Here is a 19,963-nt window from a genome sequence, read left to right as displayed (position 1 = left end):
GAGCTGTGCACACCTCCCAGCCACATAAGGGACAATATATAAGAGGAGCGAGGTGGTGGCAGCAGAGACACAGAAGACAATCAGTGGTGCAGAGGACAAACACAGGGATACGTGATTTCACCTCACTTCAGTGGAAGAGGTTGGCAAATAGTTGTATCCATTTTTCCACAGGAAACTGCCAGACTCTCCGCCTCCCTCTCTTCCTCCCTCTTCCCTCCTCTTACTCTCCTCCTCCGACTTATCACCTTGCTACTGATCAGTCTCAGCCATCCATGAGTGCAAAAAACTCTTCTGCCTATAGATCGGAGCGTACTTTCCACCAGACCTCATCATCAACATCGTCTTCGTCCTCTAGTAACCCACACATGGAGAAGAGCCGGGGACTGTTTGTGGAGGACTTTGGCTCCTTCATGAGGCCTGGGAGCGATGCCTTGGGCTTTTCCAGTAAGTTTGATTTCAGTTTGTGTTGATGAAAATGAGCTTTGGCAGTGAGCTCGATGGATGTCTCTGCTTTTCCTCATAAAGTGTTGTGGATAAAACCTGTATGAAATGACAAAGTGGACTATTTAGAGTAAGGAAAAAGGAGACTGGACTGTTTGGACAAAGCTGTGGCTGTCTTCTCAAGGATTACAACACAGAATTGTATTAATATAAGTATCTACTTAGCTCTACGGAGCTGGGAGGAATTCTGCACTGACTGGCTGTGTGTGAATGTGGGATTGAGCTCAATGCCAACAAGGTGACTTCACACACTGAGTACGACTGGGATGACGATTGTGTAAGGAATGACCAGCTGGTTGCTCAGTGACGGGTGTGTACACACATACACACACACACTCCCTCTGACGTTACGCAGTATAGCTCACATGGGTATGCTAAGTAAGAGCCCACATTACACACAAACACATGCACACACACTCCACATGTGGCATGGCATGGCATATGTCTGAGCTCATGAGTTATCTGGTAGTTCTGAGCTCACTGGCCAGGCAAAACATGAGACTGCATTCAGTGACTCAAATGTTCTTCTGCTGAACCCTCTCATGCCCTGTCATGACCCACAGAGGTCATTTCAGTAGCTGAGGCTGAAGTTGAGGTTTTCATGTAAAGAAAGTCACAAATCAGTAGAAATCGAAATTCCTCTCAAACATTTATACGTAGTGATGCAATCATAGCTACTGTATATACTAAAGGTTTTTGCTCCAGGAAAACAACACTACTTAAGCCAACAGGAATTTCTAATAATAGAATCTGCTGTAACATGCACTTGACCTCTGGAAAGAAAAGACTTTTGGTAGTTTTTCCTACTGTGTCGTGTCTAGTGTCCATAAACAATTTCCAAAATATCAATACAGTCAATGACACAGCGTTCACAGTGCACTTTTCAGAGTATTAACTGTTTCATTATTAAGTTGATTTCACGATAGCTAACCGAGCTAACTCACGCTCATGATGGAAATAGCAACGTTACATTGTCTTAGCTATCATGGCTAACAGCTCTGTTTTGGACACAAGACAGAAATAAAACCTCACTTTCAAACTACAAACTGAGCTTGTGGACACATCCTGCTCGTAGCATCATGTCTCCCTCCGGCTCAGACTGTGGCTGAAACATGTCCAGGGCCGCCATTACGACTCACACTCACAAGATGTATATAACTCACCCCACTGCTATGTCCTCCCTTCCCAAAAGAAAACCAATCAGAGATGATGTCATCCTACCCTGCAAACAGGTCGATCAGACAAATGTCAGAGTGAAGGGATGAGAGCAGCCTGTGGATTTCTCTGTCAACAAACTTCACAGACTGTATTAGGGACCACATGGAACTATACTACATTGCTAATATTGACCATAAGAAAGGACCTTTAAAATAATTTAATGTAAAATGTAAATGTCCCAATAAATTAGTGTACTCTGTAAATCATTATGGATTTTAACATGTATGCCATAATGAAACAAGAACAATAAGACATTGATCTCTTCTAAGGGAGATTTGATGCACTTTTAGCGCTGTAACATTGAGATTTAGAATATATATGGGAGAAGTGACCTTTGCTGCCAGACCCAGCCCACAAAGATCAAACCAGGAAGAGGCAAGCTCATCTTCATTCATCACTAACATCAACCTGGAGTTTTTCCTCTGGTCTTACAGTATTTCTCATGTTGTTGTGGTTTTAGGTACAGCTGGAAACATCAAGACTCTGGGGGATGTATATGAATTCACGGTTGATGTACGAGATTTCTCCCCAGAAGATGTCATCGTCACCACGTCCAACAACCAGATTGAAGTTCGTGCTGAAAAGGTGTGCAGCCCTTTTCTAATGGTTACATTAAAACACTATATAACAGGAGGAGTTGAGGGTTCTGAAGGAGTTTAGTAGGGGGTCCTGGAGGAAGTTGCAGCACCATTTAAAGACTCCTTGGGGGCCTAGAAAATAATATTCATTGATTTAATAAATGAGAAATTAACCCTTTTATGATTTATATAAATGGCTATTGGTTGCAGGCTTTATTTTCTTCTCTTTGCGCAAACAAATGTCTTTCCATATTGGGACCAGCAGGCCAGAAACTCAGTGTTGGTCCCCTGCTTTCTAATGAGGTAATATTTAAAAAGAGGTTAAAACTTGGAAATAGTGGTGTTCATTTTTGCTGAGATGAATATTGAACCATCACCTTTGGGGTTTGTACTGATAGAAGTGAGCATTGGAGGGTCTCCTTCATACAACCTGCACACAAACAACACCTGTAACAGATTAAAGCAATGCCAGCAAAACATTTTTATCATTTAACATTTCAATTTCAGGCATTGGTTTTCATTAAACCCTCAAAACACTCAGGTTTTAAAGGTTCTTTAATCCTTAATGAATGTTTTGTAATGGATGTCTCTGCCTGTAATCGGTTACAGACCTAAAAACACAAAGTCAGATACACGACTGAGTCATAAACCAGCCCAAGGCATTTTTCACAACCTGGCAACACAAAAGTTATTACTGATTCAAAAAGCTTTATAAGTTTTTTAACATAAAGGCATTAGTTACAACATATCTACACGTTATGAAGTGTGCTTTTATAAATTACACTATTTAAGACATGTATTTTATGCAAGTCTGTGTCGTAAAAGCACATGACCATCTATATTATATCCAATATTTATTATGTATATAGATGATGTAAGTAAGAAGCAAGTAAGAGGGAAGTAAGAATGTATATAGAGTAAATATATACAGTATATGTGATGAATCTATATTTGAAAATACTTGAATGACACATATCTTATATAATCTCTTCGACAGCTGGCCCAGGATGGTACAGTGATGAACACGTTCACACACAAGTGTCAACTACCTGATGATGTTGACCCCACCTCAGTGACATCATTGTTGGGTGCAGAGGGGACCCTGACAGTCCGGGCACGCCGACAACCAGCCAAACACGAGCACATACAAACCTTCCGCACGGAGATCAAAATCTAGAGAAGGACTCAACTATCTAAGCATAACCCTCATCCCGACATTTCTTGTGTCTCTTATGTTATTTCCTCTACTCCCTGTCTCCACCAATGGCACTCTGACCATCAACACTGTGCACGCAACAGTTATTCAACTATTTCTGGTGTTTTACAGCTCTTCCACATAGAATCACAAGGCCAATGCATGCATATTATATGAACTGTAGCATGATACACATACACAGAGAGAAAAGAATTGACTAGGTCACTATATTACATGCGTCCACTAACATCTACTGCAGTCCTGAAGATTTATGCCCCATGTATGAATGCTCAGTAATGATAATAATTTATTGTATATTATTTGTATGAATAAAATCTTTCTGCTTTGAGAATAAACAGCTTTTTGAATGAGAACTGTGTCCTTGTGTTGCATAGTTTGACTCACTGCTGTATTTTATGATACCAAACAGTTTACTGTAATCTGGTGACTTGGTGGACACATACACTCAATGCATCTGCACACAAATAAAAGTCCATCAACCTTAAAATGGTGCTGTAACAATTACTATACTACATCAATAACCTGTTAAAATTCATTATTGAGAGAAAGGGTTTTAATTGAAGGACAACTCTGCCTTGGTGGAGGTATATGCTCTCTGTTTGAGTTTAATTGTATTTTCATGCCTAGACTATACTAATCATTTTAGTTTTATTCAGTGATTATTCTGCATTCACAAAACGGTGACAAGGGAAAGTGTGTGATTTAAAATGTGATTTGTTGTATTATAATGCATGGACAATGATATATAGAGTCTCATTTTTGGCTTTAGTTATCATTCAATACTCAGCAGCTAGACTTAACTTCTTAAATCAGTTTAATAAAGCCAATATATGTTGGTAGTGGTTGTTATTCAAGAATGTAATTCCAAATCACTGATGCCATCCTGCGCCCACACTACTGCCATGTTCTCCCAACCTCAAGGGGACATGGTTTCCGGCTGTTTCAATTTCAATCTACTTGTACCTCATATTGCCTTTTCTACCTCAGGGTCTACGTATAAAGTTTAACAACAACAATAGCAAAAATAATACAATCTTGCGTCTTTCTCTCTATCTCTCTTTCTCCTTCAGAGCTTTTCCCTCCTATCTGTATAAAAAAATGATCTCCAAAATACCCTATAATTGTATGCGCAATGTCATGTAAAATGTTTGCTTCAAATAACAGATAGTAAAAAAAAGAAAGAATGTAATTCAAATAGTAAAGAAGGCAAAAATGGGTAACAGAATAACAGTACTACTGAAGAGAGATTAAGAAGAAAATCTCTAAACCAAAAAACACAAACATAAACAAGAATGTCTCCAAAAAATGCTTAATTCTGTCCAATGAAATTCAGATATATAAATAATAATTTTGTAACTAATAACAATATTAGTTCAAATAGTCCAAAACATGTGTCATTTCTACAAAAGAAAGCAACATACTGTGGCTATTGAAATGAGCTGGCAATGAACACAGAACAATAATTTCTGCTGAAAATACACAACTATATTTTTCAAGGTAAATGTTCAAATTCACACCTTTTTAGCCATGACAAGCCTTGTTGAAGCATGTAAGAACATTAGAAAGTATGATGAGAAAATCAGGGAAACCCCTGTGACATCACACGGGTTACCTCGTGTTGTTGCTGAAATACAGGTCTGAAACCCTGAGCCACACAAGCTGAATTCACAAAAAGGTCTACAAGGTGATTCATTTTTAAAACCTTTTTCTCTGGTAACAACGGTTCTTTTAAGTAGCAACAAGTAACGCTTATATCACAGAAGTCAGTTTCCTGTAATATTTATTTACATAGAACACCTTTCATACAGGAAATGCAGCTCAAAAATAATTCAGTATTGTACTTTATTAGATATGAGATATACTGTATGTCAGGCAATATCACAGATTATTAGACATCAGTAAGTGATGTCCAGTAGCACTTAACAATAAACGATTTTGGTTTGACTGTTATTATAATATGGATGAATTTGTTTATTATTACATTTATTTTAGAAATTTTAATCTCCTAAGAACAGGAGGGTTGAGGTGGCCTTTCCAGGTCTCCCATAGGTGATCAAAGTGCGCCATCAGGCGGTGACAAGACAATACTGCGACAGCTCGTGGCACCGCCATCAGGTTCCCGCTGCGCGTGCGCAAGCAGGCTGCACATCCGGCCGGCCCCTATCAATCGATCAGCGAGAGGAAGATGGCGTTGGACAGCGGGGAAGGATCGATCACCGAAAAGCTCGATTGGGTTTGTTTTCCCCACTAGGACAAACGCATCATAACATCGCCCGCTCCCGCAGTTTGAACCCGAAGAGAAACCGCGACAACAAAGAGGTAATTCAGCTATTATTCAGAATTAAAATGGCGCTTTCACACAGCAGAAATAGACACTGGCTGCGAAAACAACAAAGCAGAAAGACAAGCTCAAGTCAACGGTCCGCCATCTTGTTCGCTACACTAGACTTACTGGCCAGGCACGCTAAATTAATCCCTGATAACAAAGCTACAAGGATGGAGGAATTGCAATCGATCCATTGCACCGTCAACCCACGCTGTATAAAAAGTTCTGTGTTCATAAGAACCAAATCAATAAATACAAATGTGTTTTTGTGTGAATGTTCAATGTTTAGTCGAGTTTCATTCTAAGACATCAGCACCCTAACTGAAGCTAAATGGCGATATCGCTGAAGTTTCCAACACGTCCCTGAATGGGTATAAAACCGATAATATTCAGTTGTATAGCACAAAATTAGCTGCTCCCTCCCTGTTTCCTTATGATGACGCGTAAACATTCTCTCAACCACGCGGAAAGTCTCACTGTTAAAGAGGGAAGACAGGAAAGTTTTATCTGTAAATATGAGATTTTTTTTAAATAAACTGTCACTACATTGCCTATTTACTCCATTTACTTATTTACTACTATGCCATGTTAATATGTTGGTTTGTATGAGCTTGATGCATTTCATATTGGTTTATGAAGTTTATTTTAAAAATACATTTCCTTATAGAAGATGGTTAATGAATTATTCAAAGTGTATTTCCTTTGCTGTGGTCAAAAGGTAAACATACTGGTGGGTGGGCCAGATAGGATCAGTACAAATACTGAGGGGGAACAAAGGAGCATTGTACTGACTTAAATCAAAAAGTAGATTTAAAACAGATGTTTAATGTGCTATGAAGTTTTCTTCATACTTGTTGTCGTCATGTTCTGCATGACTCGGAATGAAAAAGTGAACGGAAAATTTCAACATGAAGCAGATTCGGTCTTGTAAAAATGTATGAGGTCCTGTAAATGCTCTGCAACCCAATTATACCTTACTGAGGTATTGACCTGAGCATTTCCTTATGCCCTCTATGTGCTTTCCTGCTTGTTAATGGTTCACAGGTGGTGCTACCACCCCGAAGCCACCAGGATGATGGAGTTCCCCTGCCACAGTGGGAAGGTTCTGGAAGAGCTAAACCACCAGCGTAAATTGGGCCTGCTTTGTGACTGCACCTTTGTGGTGGACGGGGTGGACTTCAAAGCCCACAAAGCAGTGCTGGCGGCCTGCAGTGCTTACTTCCGCACGCTCTTCCTCGACCAGAATGATGTGGTGCACCTGGACATTAGCAATGCAGCAGGTGTGTTTGCATCTGAGATGCGTGCGCTCCTCTTAACTGTGTTTTTAAATCCCCTTGCACCACACAGAGCGTAATATCTGACCTAGATATGTTCATGCATAAATATTGTGGACATGCACACCTCATACCACTTATACACAGTATTTCATTCATTCTGCCTTCTTGGGTTCCACTCAGTTGTTTCTAATCAACGTCGTGTATTGCTGTTTATCATTGCAGGTTTGGGCCAGGTCCTGGAATTTATGTACACTGCCAAGCTGAGTTTAAGTTCTCAGAATGTTGAAGATGTGCTGGCTGTTGCTAACTTCCTAAAGATGCAAGATATTGTAAATGCTTGCTCTGATCACCAGGCTTTGGAAAACCCTGCACCCACCCTCATAACTCAAGAATTCACCATTGGTAAGAAAAGTCACGCATTACATGAAATTTGACTCTTATTTAGTGTGTAAATAACCGCATTTTGCTGGATTTACTAAGCGCGACACAAATGATCGTCTAAGTTGCAAATGTCTTTGTCAATTCATGTTTTCAGTTGAGCAGGGTATTTACTAAGACTGTAACTCATAACTCCATATTCTGCACAAATAAAGACACCCCTTTCCAATTTTTTTCATCTCACCAGAAGACAAACCACACGTAGAAGAGCAGAGGCTAGAGAGTGAGCTGAGTCAAGTAGCATCATATGAACAAGACAGGCCTCCAAGTACATCCATGGAGGATAAAATGGAGCTGGCTAATGAGGAACATTCAAAGGAAGATACTTCTGCAGAAGCAGAACAGATGGTTCCTGAAACTGCTAGAACGCCCTCAGGCCGAGGAAGAGCCTCAAAAAACTCTGCTCAGAAGAAGTCTAAAAAGGAGGGAGATAGTGCTGCACAAGATGTTCCTGAAATTCAGGATGACCACTCGGCACCCAGTAAGTATATATTTCTAAAAAGATGTCTTATCTTTGCTTTTGGCACTATGCCTGAAATCTGTAAACTGTTCAGGGTCTCACAGGAAGGCTCTGAGTTTCAGTGCAGTGGCTGTAACAAATGTTCATCCGCCTCTTTCTACTGTTACAGCAGTGATTGAATCATTCCGTCTCATATATGTATATACAGTACATGTGGATCAAAGGACAACAACTTGAGGGCAAAATTATGATTGTTCAGTTTTTTTGGTTTTCCCTCTAAAATTGCACTTCTTCAACCTCTCTTACCTGGACCTTGTTGCCGAGGTGCCCCTGAGCAAGGCACCGAACCCACAATTGCTCCCCCCTCTGCGAAGGGTGGTAATGTAAGTCGCTTTGGATAAAGCGTCTGCCAAATGCTCGTAATGTAAAGTTATGTAATCTAAGATAAATAGTTATAAAGAATGGATGAAAGGATCAAAGTTATTTTTTAACAACAATGAATTTTGTTTGAACATATTTTAGTAGCTCATTAAAATCTGGCAAATCAAGCACCATTCATGATTCCAAAGACAGTGCATTAACTCCATTGCAGGGGTAACATGAAAGATGCAGTGCTTGTGTTTTCATTTTTATTAATTTTTTTTTGCAGAATCGGTGCATAAATCTTCTGGTAGCTCATCCTACATGAGTTCTCGGGGGAGAAGAGTCAGAAAACCTCAGAGAAACTTCCCAGCTAGTGAGTATGATGTGTTGATTGCAGCATCACCCTAAAATAATGACGAAAGCTTCAATAAATTAAACTGACAAGTGTTTCATACTGTTCTATTTATAGACAGTGACTCAGAAGATGAAGACACCTTAAAGACTAAATCGGAGAAAAACAAAGTAGACCCAACAGAAATGACTACAATTGAGGATGAGCAGGAGGCCATGAAGGAAGAGGATGAGGAAGATATGGATGAGGAAGAAGATGGTGAGGTCTGTCAGCATATGGAGATGGATGGAGACGAATTGAGTAGTGAGAGTGGTGAGAGGCAAAGTCTCACAGCGTCAATGAGCAACCGATCAGAATCCAAGCCATACAGCTCTGTGACGCACAAATGTAAGGTGAGAAGTGTGTGTGTGTGTGTGTGTACGTGTGTGTGTACAGGCAAACAAGTCTGTCTTTGCTATCAATTAATGGTTGATGGTAATAAATATCAAAACAGTCCCTACACTACAGTTCTGGTAATAGATCACATATAGAGTAAGCCCCTATTGGCAGGCGTCCCTGGCACGTGATAAATGTAACACCCCATGACATATATTTAATATTTAATCCACCAGAGCCAGATCAATGAGTAGCTGGGCTAAATTGCACCTGTTGATTGTTCATCATAGGACACACACATGCTTGAACTCTCCCATTGGTATCTTAGTTTTTGTGGAAGAGACGGTGTCTAGGAAATAGGCAGAAATAATGTATCCCAATTCACATCTGCCTCAATATCTGATCAACTTTTGTCTGTCTCTGTTACTTTTGAGATGAGCTGTTGACATAGCACAATGTTCTAGGTAGAGCTAAATAGGAGGACAATTAACATTATTTTATGCAAAAAGAGTACATGCTGTGTATAGACATTAATAAAAATGTCAAATATCTAAAACAACTTGCACTTGACTGTTAAAAGTAATTGGAGTATGTGTCCTTATAGCAGTGTGCCAAGAGAGACATATTGTCCTGAGAGAGACATATTGCAGATGACGAAGACGAGGTGACTTGACAATAAATGAATAGCAGTTTATACTATGGTTGCCACATGCAAGAAAAGAAAGAAAACAACAATTCAAAAGATATAAGCCAGTAATTAATTAATTATGAATGTTCATAGTTCATTTTCAAGTCTGCTCAGATGACTCATAATAATAATAAAATACAATTCTTTCCAGGACTGTGGAAAGAAATTCACCCACACCGGTAATTTCAAGAGACACATCCGTATTCACACTGGAGAGAAGCCGTTCACCTGCCGGGATTGCAACAAAGCTTTCTCTGACCCTGCTGCATGTAAAGCCCACGAGAAAACACACAGGTTTGTTGGAAAGAATCATATGTCACATCAAATATGAGCTCTGTCACGTGTCTGTCATCCTAAATGAGTCTCCTCTGGCCTTATAGCCCCCTGAAGCCATTCTGCTGCTCGACTTGTGGGAAGAGCTACCGCCAGGTCAGCCTGCTAAATCTGCACAGGAAACGGCACACGGGTGAAGCACGCTACAGCTGCGAGGTGTGTGGTAAGCTCTTCACCACATCTGGCAACCTGAAGCGCCACCTGCTTGTACACAGCGGCGAGAAGCCATACCACTGCAACTACTGTGAGAAGTCCTTCTCTGACCCCACTGCCAAGATGAGGCACCTGGAGATTCACGACACGGAGAAAGGCAACAAGTGTCCACACTGCGACAAACGCTTCAACCAGGTCAGCTTGGGCTTTTTTATAGAACTGCAGTGCTTCTACAGTACAAAATTGTCAAGTCAAATATTGCTCAGTATTTTACTGGATTGTGTAATCGTCTTACCCTGTTTTCTCTGTGCTTTGTTTAGATGGGCAATCTGAAGGCTCACTTAAAAATCCACATGGCAGATGGGCCGCTCAAGTGCAAAGAGTGTGGCAAACAGTTTACCACATCAGGTGAGCAGACAGTAATACAGTTGTTGTTAACTTACAATGCATTTTCTTTTTCAAAACAATTATCTGAATAGTAAGAAAGAAGACATTCTATTCATCAAAGACATATCCTGTTGGCATCCGGCGATATTATATTTTAGAGGACCCACTGAATGGGACCATTGAGTGTTTATTCACTGTGACAGCACAAATGTTTCACACTCACCTCCTTGTACTCCACTTATTAAGTCAGACACAAATTGAATATACTATTTACCGTGCACTTGTATATCTCACTTGTGTGTCATTGTGTGCCTGTAGAAAACTAGTACTGTCATTCACAGTATTTCTGTTATTATATTATTGACATCTCCATCATTGCAAATTCTTGCCCAGAATTTGCAATGATGTCAATATGAAATCACAACTGAGTCTGCTAGCACGCTTAAAGAAATACTTACTAAAGATAAAGTTAACTATTAAAATCTGTGTAATGTTATGAAAAGTAATCAGGCTAACCAGATTTCAAGCACTGTTTGATCTGTTCCATCTTTTTGACCACTCAGTCTCCATTTTGAAAGGAAATAGGCTGGACTTGTCATTTTTGTATCATCTGTTTTCCAGGAAATCTAAAGAGACACCTGCGCGTCCACAGTGGAGAGAAACCATACATCTGTGTACACTGTCAGAGAGCATTCGCTGATCCAGGAGCTCTTCAGCGGCATGAGCGCATCCATACAGGTAGCCACAGGGAGACATGTAGAGAAATATACTTGAATGAATTTGGAACCAGCATTATTCTTAGTTTTTGCACCAACCCAACCCACATGCTATCCACTATACAGAGACTGTGACTCATGTGTTGCAGGAGAGAAGCCTTGTGTCTGCCTTATCTGCGGCAAGGCCTTCACCCAGGCCAGCTCACTCATCGCTCACGTCCGCCAGCACACTGGAGAGAAGCCATACGTCTGTGATCGCTGCGGCAAAAGGTCAGCTTGGCATTAGAGAGCAGATAAATCAATGATTCAACACGAAGATCATTTTACATATTTATACCAAGAGGATACGAGTTGAAGTTACAGAACAAGAAGGCTGGGAAATATATAAAGACAGGATAACACTGTTATCGAGTGGACAAGTGGTCCTCAATGTACATATCACATAATACATTTTGACAAAATGTGTGATTTAGACCAAATGTAAAAGCCTGTCTTTAGTCTTTGTGAATAAAGGTTGCTCAACTCCCATCTAAATTGAATGCAATGAAACGTTTTTCTCGTATTGGTTACAGGTTTGTGCAGTCCAGTCAACTGGCCAATCACATTCGCCATCATGACAATGTCCGTCCACACAAGTGTCAGATGTGCAACAAAGCTTTTGTCAATGTGGGAGACCTGTCCAAGCACATAATCATCCACACTGGTAAGTACCAAGTTAGTCTCAAATCTCGTGCTGTTTCAGGGTAATGTAGTGAGAATGTAGATTGATAAGGAAAGCAGATTCTGAAGCAACAGAGTTCAGTCAACAAAGAGCCAGAGAGGCAGACAAGATGTGATTAGTGGTCTAAGATGTGTTTTAGGCTGCATTAACTGTCCTAATTACAAGCATTTTCTAGTGTATTAAGCTAAAGGTGCTAAAAGACTCTGTGTCCTGTCGTCCCAGGTGAGAAACCTTTCCTCTGTGATAAATGTGGTCGAGGATTCAACCGAGTAGACAATCTTCGCTCCCATGTCAAGACGGTCCACCAGGGCAAGGCTGGCATGAAGCAGCTAATGGCAACCGAGGACACCGAAGATGATGGGGCTGATGAGTACGCTGGGACGTGCACATCTGACAGCGAGATCAATATAGTTACCGTAACCACAGAGGACATCGTTACCCTGGCAACAGAGGCGTTGGCTGCCAGTGCTGTAGCTCAGCTGACAGGTCAGATGAGTTCCTGCACATTCCTGCACTGGCAGTAGAAGAAGCATGGGATTGAAATGAATCAGAAAACGATGAATGTTCATTTAACAAAGTGTAATCTTTGTGTTTACAGTTGTTCCAGTAGCAACTTCAGTGTCTGCAGATGAGACTGAGGCTTTGAAAGCTGAAATCACCAAGGCTGTGGAAAAAGTGCAAGAAGCAGGTGAGACTGAGGGTTTATATTAGAGTAACCACAAATCACTGCCAATTTTGCTTTATCACAATTCTTTGATTTTGTGGGCTATTCACTATCACTCATGTACAAGACCATAGCCGCAGTGCAGGTCATTTGAATAAAAATCAATATGTTTAAAGACAGTATGTGCCAAACATACTCTATGATTACTTTTTATGTAATAATGTTACTAATTTTTCACTGTGATCATTACGACACAAACCATCAGAGTTGTCTGCTTTTTCTGCCTCTCTCTCTTCTAGACCCCAACACCCAGATATTATATGCCTGTGATTCATGTGGTGATAAGTTTTTGGATGCCAGCTCACTGGCTCAGCACGTGCGTATCCACACCGCCCAGGCCTTGGTCATGTTCCAGGCAGATTCTGACTTCTACCAGTACACTGCAGCCACCACCGCCGAGGGGGACGCCTCTTCAACATGGCAACCCACTGCTGAACAGGTCATCCAGGAAGGGGAGCTGATCTTCCAAGCCAAGGAGGGAGAGGGTGAAGCAGAAGGAGAGGAGGTGGGGAAGACACAAAAGCAGGATGGAGTGATGGAGGAAGAGGAAGAGGGAGGTGGGAAAGTTGAAATCCCACCTGAGCTCCAGGCAGATGAAAAGGATGAAACTACAGCAGAGGCAGATTAGGAAAAAGGAGAGGAGATATAGAGGGGTGAAAGTCTGGCATAGAAATATTTGTTACAGAGATATATATATAGAAACTGGCTAAAATAAAGTGAACTAAAACAGCCTCAAGACTTTTACAAGCCATGTTGTTAAAGAAAAAAGTAAAGGAAAAAGTATAACTGGATACATTTATATAACACAGAACATCTATCAAATGGTGTTTCCTCCAATCCTATCCCCAGCAAATAATTGATTGTTGGATTCGTACATTTCCCTTTAAAGATGGTTACCTGTTTAGATAGGTTATTTATTTTTTGGTCTGAAATTCTGGAGTAGACATTGTCTTGAAAATATAATTTATATGAAAACCTTTATAAATTATTTACACAAGTTATACCTAAAATAATCAGTATTATTTTTCCATTAATTTGTGACAGCTGTACATCTTCCCTAAAAAGTTATATAGATATATTGTACTTTCTTGAGGTATTTTCATGGTGAGCACAGATATTTTTAGATTGATGCGGTTGCAGACCGTGATGGCTAGACTTTAAAGTGGAAGTGTCTATACATCGCCTCTTCCTTTTTCCAGAAGTGAGGTGTAATGTGCTCATGTCTGGGCAAACATCATAAATGCTGTGCATGTATACATATTTTGCTATTTATCATGTCCTCTAAAAAGTCTTAAATCCTCTGTGAATAGCTAAAAAATTATGTATAAAACAGTTGTTGTGGTGATACTGGTTAACAATTTTCATTTTCACTCTGACACCCATGACTTTTATTTGTGTTACTCACCTCCTCATCTCATCAGGGGAATCTTTACATCAGCGCCCTGTCATTAGTGTGTTTATAGGAATATTCTCTCTGACTGTTCATAACAGCAAAATGCTCTATTACATCCAGGAAACATTGCTGCAACCCAGTGAAAATCATTGTTTCATCAATAAATAATCATCACACAATATGGACAATCATGTGTTGCTTTGTTGTATTTCGAAAAAACTTCTTTCACTGGTTGCCATAAGTGGTCATCAAAGAGGAACTGGGTTGGAAAGAAATGATGAATAATCTCAAATGGTCTGGAAAGGGAATTGAGAAAAAAATTGTCAACCTAGCATAAAACATGTTTATTTATATCTATGTTTTCCTCAAAATCAGTCCTAAATAGAGAAATATGTGACTATCGTGTGTATTTTAGTCTTAAAATCACCATGGAGTTCAGTAACATCTCTCTGACAGTGTCAACATTCGCTGAACATGTACACGACATTACACATCCGTCATTCATCATCCGTCATTAACCCAATAAAGTGAGACTGGTTTGGCATCTTTTCTGCTTTGTAGCTTCAGTGCTTCCTAGACTCGGCCTTAGAATAAAGCGTTCACCCTATTGGTCAAATAGCAACTAGCACGACGCGTTACTCTCTGTGATTGGCTGAATCACGGGGTCGAAGTTAGGACGACTCCTAACGCTGACGTCGACTTCTGCAGCAAAATGGCGTCGTTGACAGCAGACGTGCTGACGAGCCGGTCCAACTCTGTGTCAGCTTGCAAAAAACACAACAGACAAATGGCCCAGAGGAAGTTCAGACTTTTTGGCAACAATGTTCTTCTATTGCTGTCGTTGGCCTCCATGTTGCACTCTGCTCTGGCTGATGGGAAGACGCTGGTCCTCCTGGACAACATGAACATCCGAGACACCCATTCAATCTTCTTCCGCAGTCTGGCAGGTAAGGAAGAGATACGAATTATTTTCATTCACAAACACACTCCATCATACGGCTATATCTCTAAGTTGTGTTGTAGCATAACAGATATCTGGCAGGTTATAGACACTCGTTTGGACGTCATCATGGAGACTCGTGCAGTGCCTCGTTCATGCTAACGTTAGCTTAGCTTTGTTGTATAGCTCAGATAGCCAGGCACTCTATTGCGGTAATACACAACATTGTTATTGTAAGTTAAATGCTTCTTAACCTTGGACTATTTTGCATAGCTGGGATCCATCCTTCACCTCTGCATATTTCTGACACACCAATCAGTACCACAGAAATGTTTCATACGAGTTCGAGTATTAGTCTGCAATTTCCACTGTGGGCTTTAAAGTGGGCCTCCTTTGTGACGAAATGACCACATTACATTACATTACATAACATTACATTACAGTCATTTAGCAGACGCTTTTATCCAAAGCGACTTCCAATTGAAATTTATGTTGCACCCCCTCATATCACACACACACAAACACATGCATTACAAAGGGGGTTCCAGGCCAGCCATTATACGGCGCCCATGGAGCAGTTGGGGGTTCGGTGCCTTGCTCACGTGCACCTCGGCAGTGCCCAGGAGGCAAACTGGCAACTCAACAGCTACCAGTCCACTTACTTGGTCCATACGGGACTCGAACCGGCGACCCTCCGGTTCCCAAGTTGAATCCCAAACTTCAATACTTAGTCTTGTGTATTGTGACAACCCAGTATTATGGTCCTGCGTCAGGCAAGACTTGCGAAGGTTCTGAGGTTTTGTTCCAGCCAGCGCCCTCACTGCAAGACTCATAATAACCCCATCTTTTCTTACAACAAAGAATGTGATCCATAATATCATTGTTATTTGAATTTATGCTTTTAAAATGTATGGAACCTGAATGAAATTAGATTGTGTGACCTGTGTTGGTGTCTCTGCAGCTGCAGAATCTTCCAACATGGTAATTGGTGATGCATTCACTGTAACTGATGTTGTATCTCACACTCTCAGATCGTGGCTTTGACCTCACAATCAAGACCGCAGACGATCCTTCCCTCTCTCTGATCAAATATGGGCAGTTCGTATACGACCATTTGATCATCTTTTCACCATCAGTTGAAGGTATATTTTACACTTTGATTTCAAAATCTATTTAAAAATTGTACTTGTTCTTACAGTCTATCAACATGCATTGTTTTTGTTCATTTGCAGACTTTGGAGGAAATATCAATGTGGAGACCATCACGTCCTTCATTGATGGAGGAGGCAATGTCCTGGTCGCTGCCAATTCTGATATCGGTCAGTGTCAAAGAGGGTCTGGTGATATTCCAGCCGATTCTGTCATCATTTGAAATCACAGCTGTGTTATTGTTTTTACCTTTAGTAATGCTTTCCTCCTGATAAACAGGCGACCCTCTGAGGGAGCTGGGCGGCGAGTGTGGCATTGAATTTGATGAAGAGAAGACTGCTGTCATTGACCATCACAACTTTGATGTGTCTGATGCTGGAGAGGTAAGACGGCATGCTGCTTGCAGACACATCCACTTTATATCACAAATCTTGAGACAGTCCATATTGTTGTTGAGATCTTTGGAATAATCAGTCGACATTCTAGTTTTTGCATTTGTACAATATCCTCTCAAATTTAAAACAACAGTGACCGGCAATGTTCATGTTTTGTGTTGCAGTCCTACTACACTACTGCTGTGACTTCAGTGTTAGTTTGTGTTTTGAAATGACTTAAAAGACTGATTGTATCCACTATGAATCAGACTGACATACAAATCTAAATATTTGTTATGTGTGAGATTTCAAACCACTTATAAATATGGAATTATATAAGTAAAAGGAATCTGATTCAATTTTGTAAATGGCAAAAGTAGGATTTGGGCAGCTTGTGAAACGTGTCTTGTAAATGCAGCTGTTGGAGAATAACTGACTGACCTCTGTTGTCTCTAGCACACCCTGATTGTCGCTGATGCAGAGAACCTGCTGAAAGCTCCAACTATTGTCGGCAAACCCACCAAAAACCCTATTCTGTTCAAGGGAGTTGGGTAAGCAGAACTGCATGTGATTTAAAGGGGAAATACAATATTTTTAGAAATAAACAGTTTTAAAGTAAGCAAGATTATGTGGAGGAGATTCATGTTGACCGAATCAGCCTCAGAGGCTTGTGAATGAGGGGATAACACTTTATTGTGTATATATATATGTATACTGCATTTTCTACGATTCATGTCTTTAATACTACAGAATTGGCTGAGTTAATCATATAGTAACTGTGAATCTTGTTTCGGTCCACTTCCAGCATGGTGGCAGACCCAGACAACCCTCTTGTCCTGGATATCCTGACTGGATCCTCCACATCCTACTCCTTTTTCCCTGACAGACCCATCTCTCAGGTAATCAATGCACTTTACCTCACTCTTGTCAAATTATGATGAAGTTCATGTGTCATGCCATTGATTAGGAACTTCTTTTGTTATTTGCTGAATCTGTCAGCTTTATACAATACATGGCACTGGCTTCGTGTTCTCAATCATAAAATAAAGTATTCAGTAGTGGCAGATTTATCAACTTAATGCAACAGTGGTGAGTCTTGGATTTTTTGCTCTGAGGCGCAGTTATAGAAAATACAACGCTATATTAGCTATTGCCCTTTATATGAAGGATAACATCCATCAGGGTGATTTAATTTTGTTTTCATTCTATCTTCAGTACCCACATGCCGTCGGTAAGAACACCCTGCTCATTGCCGGCCTCCAGGCCAGAAACAACGCCAGGGTGGTTTTCAGTGGCTCCTTGGAATTCTTCAGCGATGCGTTCTTCAACTCTCCTGTGCAGAAAGCTGTTCCAGGCTCCCAGAGGTAATCCTCCCTGTTCTTCATGCACATTTGCTCATCATGTACACAGACGTATACAAAAGAATAACGCACATATTTATGAATGAGACCTAGTATCTAGCAAATATAAGTAATTCCTCATGGAACCATTTCTTTGCTTTGTGTCATTTGATAGGTATGAGCAGACGGGGAACATGGAACTGGTAGAGGCTCTGTCTCGCTGGGTGTTCAAAGAGGCCGGAGTCCTCAGGGTGGGTGCCGTTTCCCATCATCCCGTGGGAGAGACCACTCCACCTGCAGCATACACAATCACTGATCTTGTGGTGAGTTTCAAATGTCAGTGGTATTTAGTATAGTAATCACTCTGAAGAGAATTCATGTTTTCCACCTGAATGAGAATCTGTGTATGTTGAATCATATATTTGTAAAACTCTCCTGCAGGAGTACAGCGTCGTTATTGAGATGCTTGCTGGCGGCCAGTGGGTTCCCTTCGATGGAGATGATATTCAGCTGGAGTTTGTGAGGATTGATCCCTTTGTGAGGACCTACCTCAAGAAAAATGGTATGCAGCTGTGGTTGTGGCTGTTTTTTTCTCTAAGCGTGTCATCAGAAACTTGACATATTTTGAGCGTTGTTAGTTTTTTTAGTGTGCATCTAAAGGTTTTATCCATTGGTGTTTAATCAATGTGACTATTCAACAATCACAATTTGTTACTGAATCCGTTTGTTCATTTTATCCTAATCTTGGGAATTATGACTGTATGCTCCTCTGCAGTTGTGTGTCTGCTACAAATGTTGTGCTATCTTTTTTACTAGGAGGCAAATACAGCGTTCAGTTCAAGCTGCCTGACGTATATGGAGTCTTCCAGTTCAAGGTGGACTACAACCGACTGGGATACACACACCTGTACTCCTCCACACAGGTCAGTTTGTCACAATGTCTGAATGGTTTTCAATGTGAAATACTATAACTATAAGGCGAGGCACTGTGATTGAAGAATTACATAATTTTAAGTAATCAAAAGTAAGGCTGACTCATTTGTGTTGTTCAGCTCATTGCAAAGCCCTGAAAAATGAAGTGGTCAATGTTCTACTTCAACATTTTGTGAGCCAATAAGCTGCAAAGTAACTGTGCAGCACAGTCCAAACTGATCTGTGTGTCTCGTATTGAAAGGTGCAGGAACTTGTACTTACAATTATGTATTCATAAACCGGCTCTCTATCTTTGTCTTGTTCTCTAGGTTTCAGTGCGCCCCCTGCAGCACACACAGTACGAGCGGTTCATCCCCTCTGCCTTCCCCTATTACGCCAGCGTCTTCTCCATGATGGCGGGGCTCTTCATCTTCAGCATCGTCTTCCTGCACATGAAAGAGAAGGAGAAGTCAGACTAATGTTGATGAAGGAAAGCAAAATAAGAGATTATACAATGAAGGGTTTGTTGTGAGGAGTTGAAATGAAAAATCTCAAGTCGTTCCATGGAGACTTGGACTGCAGTCCACTGTAAGAGCAGGCTTTGTGTTGAGTTATTGGAATTCTCAACTTTTGATGGTCTGGTAGGCCATGGGTCGTGGTTGGGTGGTTTTTGTACTTTAAATAAATGCCATTTGTGAATAAAAATCCCTGAAATGCCTGTATAAATTCTGTATTCAGTCAGAATTTCTGTTAGGTTGGTTTACTTAGGAGAGCAATAGTCTCATAACACCAGAAAAATCCAGATGTGATTTTGTTTTCCCCTTGTTATAATCAGTACAACTGGTAACTACATGCACTGAATATTCTGACTGATTTGTTTTTGTTAAGACGGTATTGTGTTTCCACTAAAATTGAGTCATCCTGAAATGCAATAAAATATTGACATTCCACTCTACAAAGTTCTTGTCTTTGGTAACATGAAGGTTGCAGGATGCAGGTTCTGAATACTCTTAGTTACTGGTCCGTAGT

At 40.6% G+C, this 19,963-nt stretch overlaps 3 protein-coding genes across 3 annotated transcripts; all 3 read left to right on the top strand.

Moving 5' to 3' along the window:
- The first annotated feature begins 91 nt into the window (after window positions 1-91).
- hspb7 (heat shock protein family, member 7 (cardiovascular)) lies at window positions 92-3,847 on the top strand. The gene is made up of 3 exons (XM_076166810.1): window positions 92-444; window positions 2,180-2,304; window positions 3,295-3,847. Exons 1-3 carry the CDS (start codon window positions 273-275, stop codon window positions 3,472-3,474), a joined length of 477 nt encoding a protein of 158 aa, XP_076022925.1. The 5' UTR covers window positions 92-272; the 3' UTR covers window positions 3,475-3,847.
- Window positions 3,848-5,675: 1,828 nt separating this feature from the next.
- On the top strand, window positions 5,676-14,099 carry zbtb17 (zinc finger and BTB domain containing 17). Its single transcript, XM_076166294.1, has 15 exons — window positions 5,676-5,832; window positions 6,884-7,119; window positions 7,339-7,518; window positions 7,742-8,035; window positions 8,664-8,750; window positions 8,847-9,121; window positions 9,944-10,086; window positions 10,173-10,473; window positions 10,599-10,686; window positions 11,287-11,403; window positions 11,531-11,651; window positions 11,954-12,084; window positions 12,325-12,588; window positions 12,701-12,790; window positions 13,066-14,099. Exons 2-15 carry the CDS (start codon window positions 6,912-6,914, stop codon window positions 13,452-13,454), a joined length of 2,688 nt encoding a protein of 895 aa, XP_076022409.1. The 5' UTR covers window positions 5,676-5,832; window positions 6,884-6,911; the 3' UTR covers window positions 13,455-14,099.
- An 807-nt stretch (window positions 14,100-14,906) lies between these two features.
- Window positions 14,907-19,884, top strand: ddost (dolichyl-diphosphooligosaccharide--protein glycosyltransferase subunit (non-catalytic)). Its single transcript, XM_076166295.1, has 11 exons — window positions 14,907-15,166; window positions 16,191-16,301; window positions 16,392-16,478; window positions 16,588-16,691; window positions 17,139-17,233; window positions 17,488-17,581; window positions 17,898-18,046; window positions 18,198-18,345; window positions 18,464-18,584; window positions 18,839-18,945; window positions 19,264-19,884. Exons 1-11 carry the CDS (start codon window positions 14,932-14,934, stop codon window positions 19,411-19,413), a joined length of 1,401 nt encoding a protein of 466 aa, XP_076022410.1. The 5' UTR covers window positions 14,907-14,931; the 3' UTR covers window positions 19,414-19,884.
- Window positions 19,885-19,963: the final 79 nt, after the last annotated feature.

Source organism: Genypterus blacodes, unplaced genomic scaffold, assembly GCF_046128005.1.
Source record: "Genypterus blacodes isolate CSIRO-AG114 ecotype Tasmania unplaced genomic scaffold, CSIRO-AGI_Gbla_v1 ptg000156l_1, whole genome shotgun sequence".
NCBI classification, from domain to species: Eukaryota; Metazoa; Chordata; class Actinopteri; order Ophidiiformes; family Ophidiidae; genus Genypterus; species Genypterus blacodes.
The sequence above is the reverse complement of the archived record's forward strand: the minus strand, read 5'-3'. Positions and strand labels throughout refer to the sequence as shown.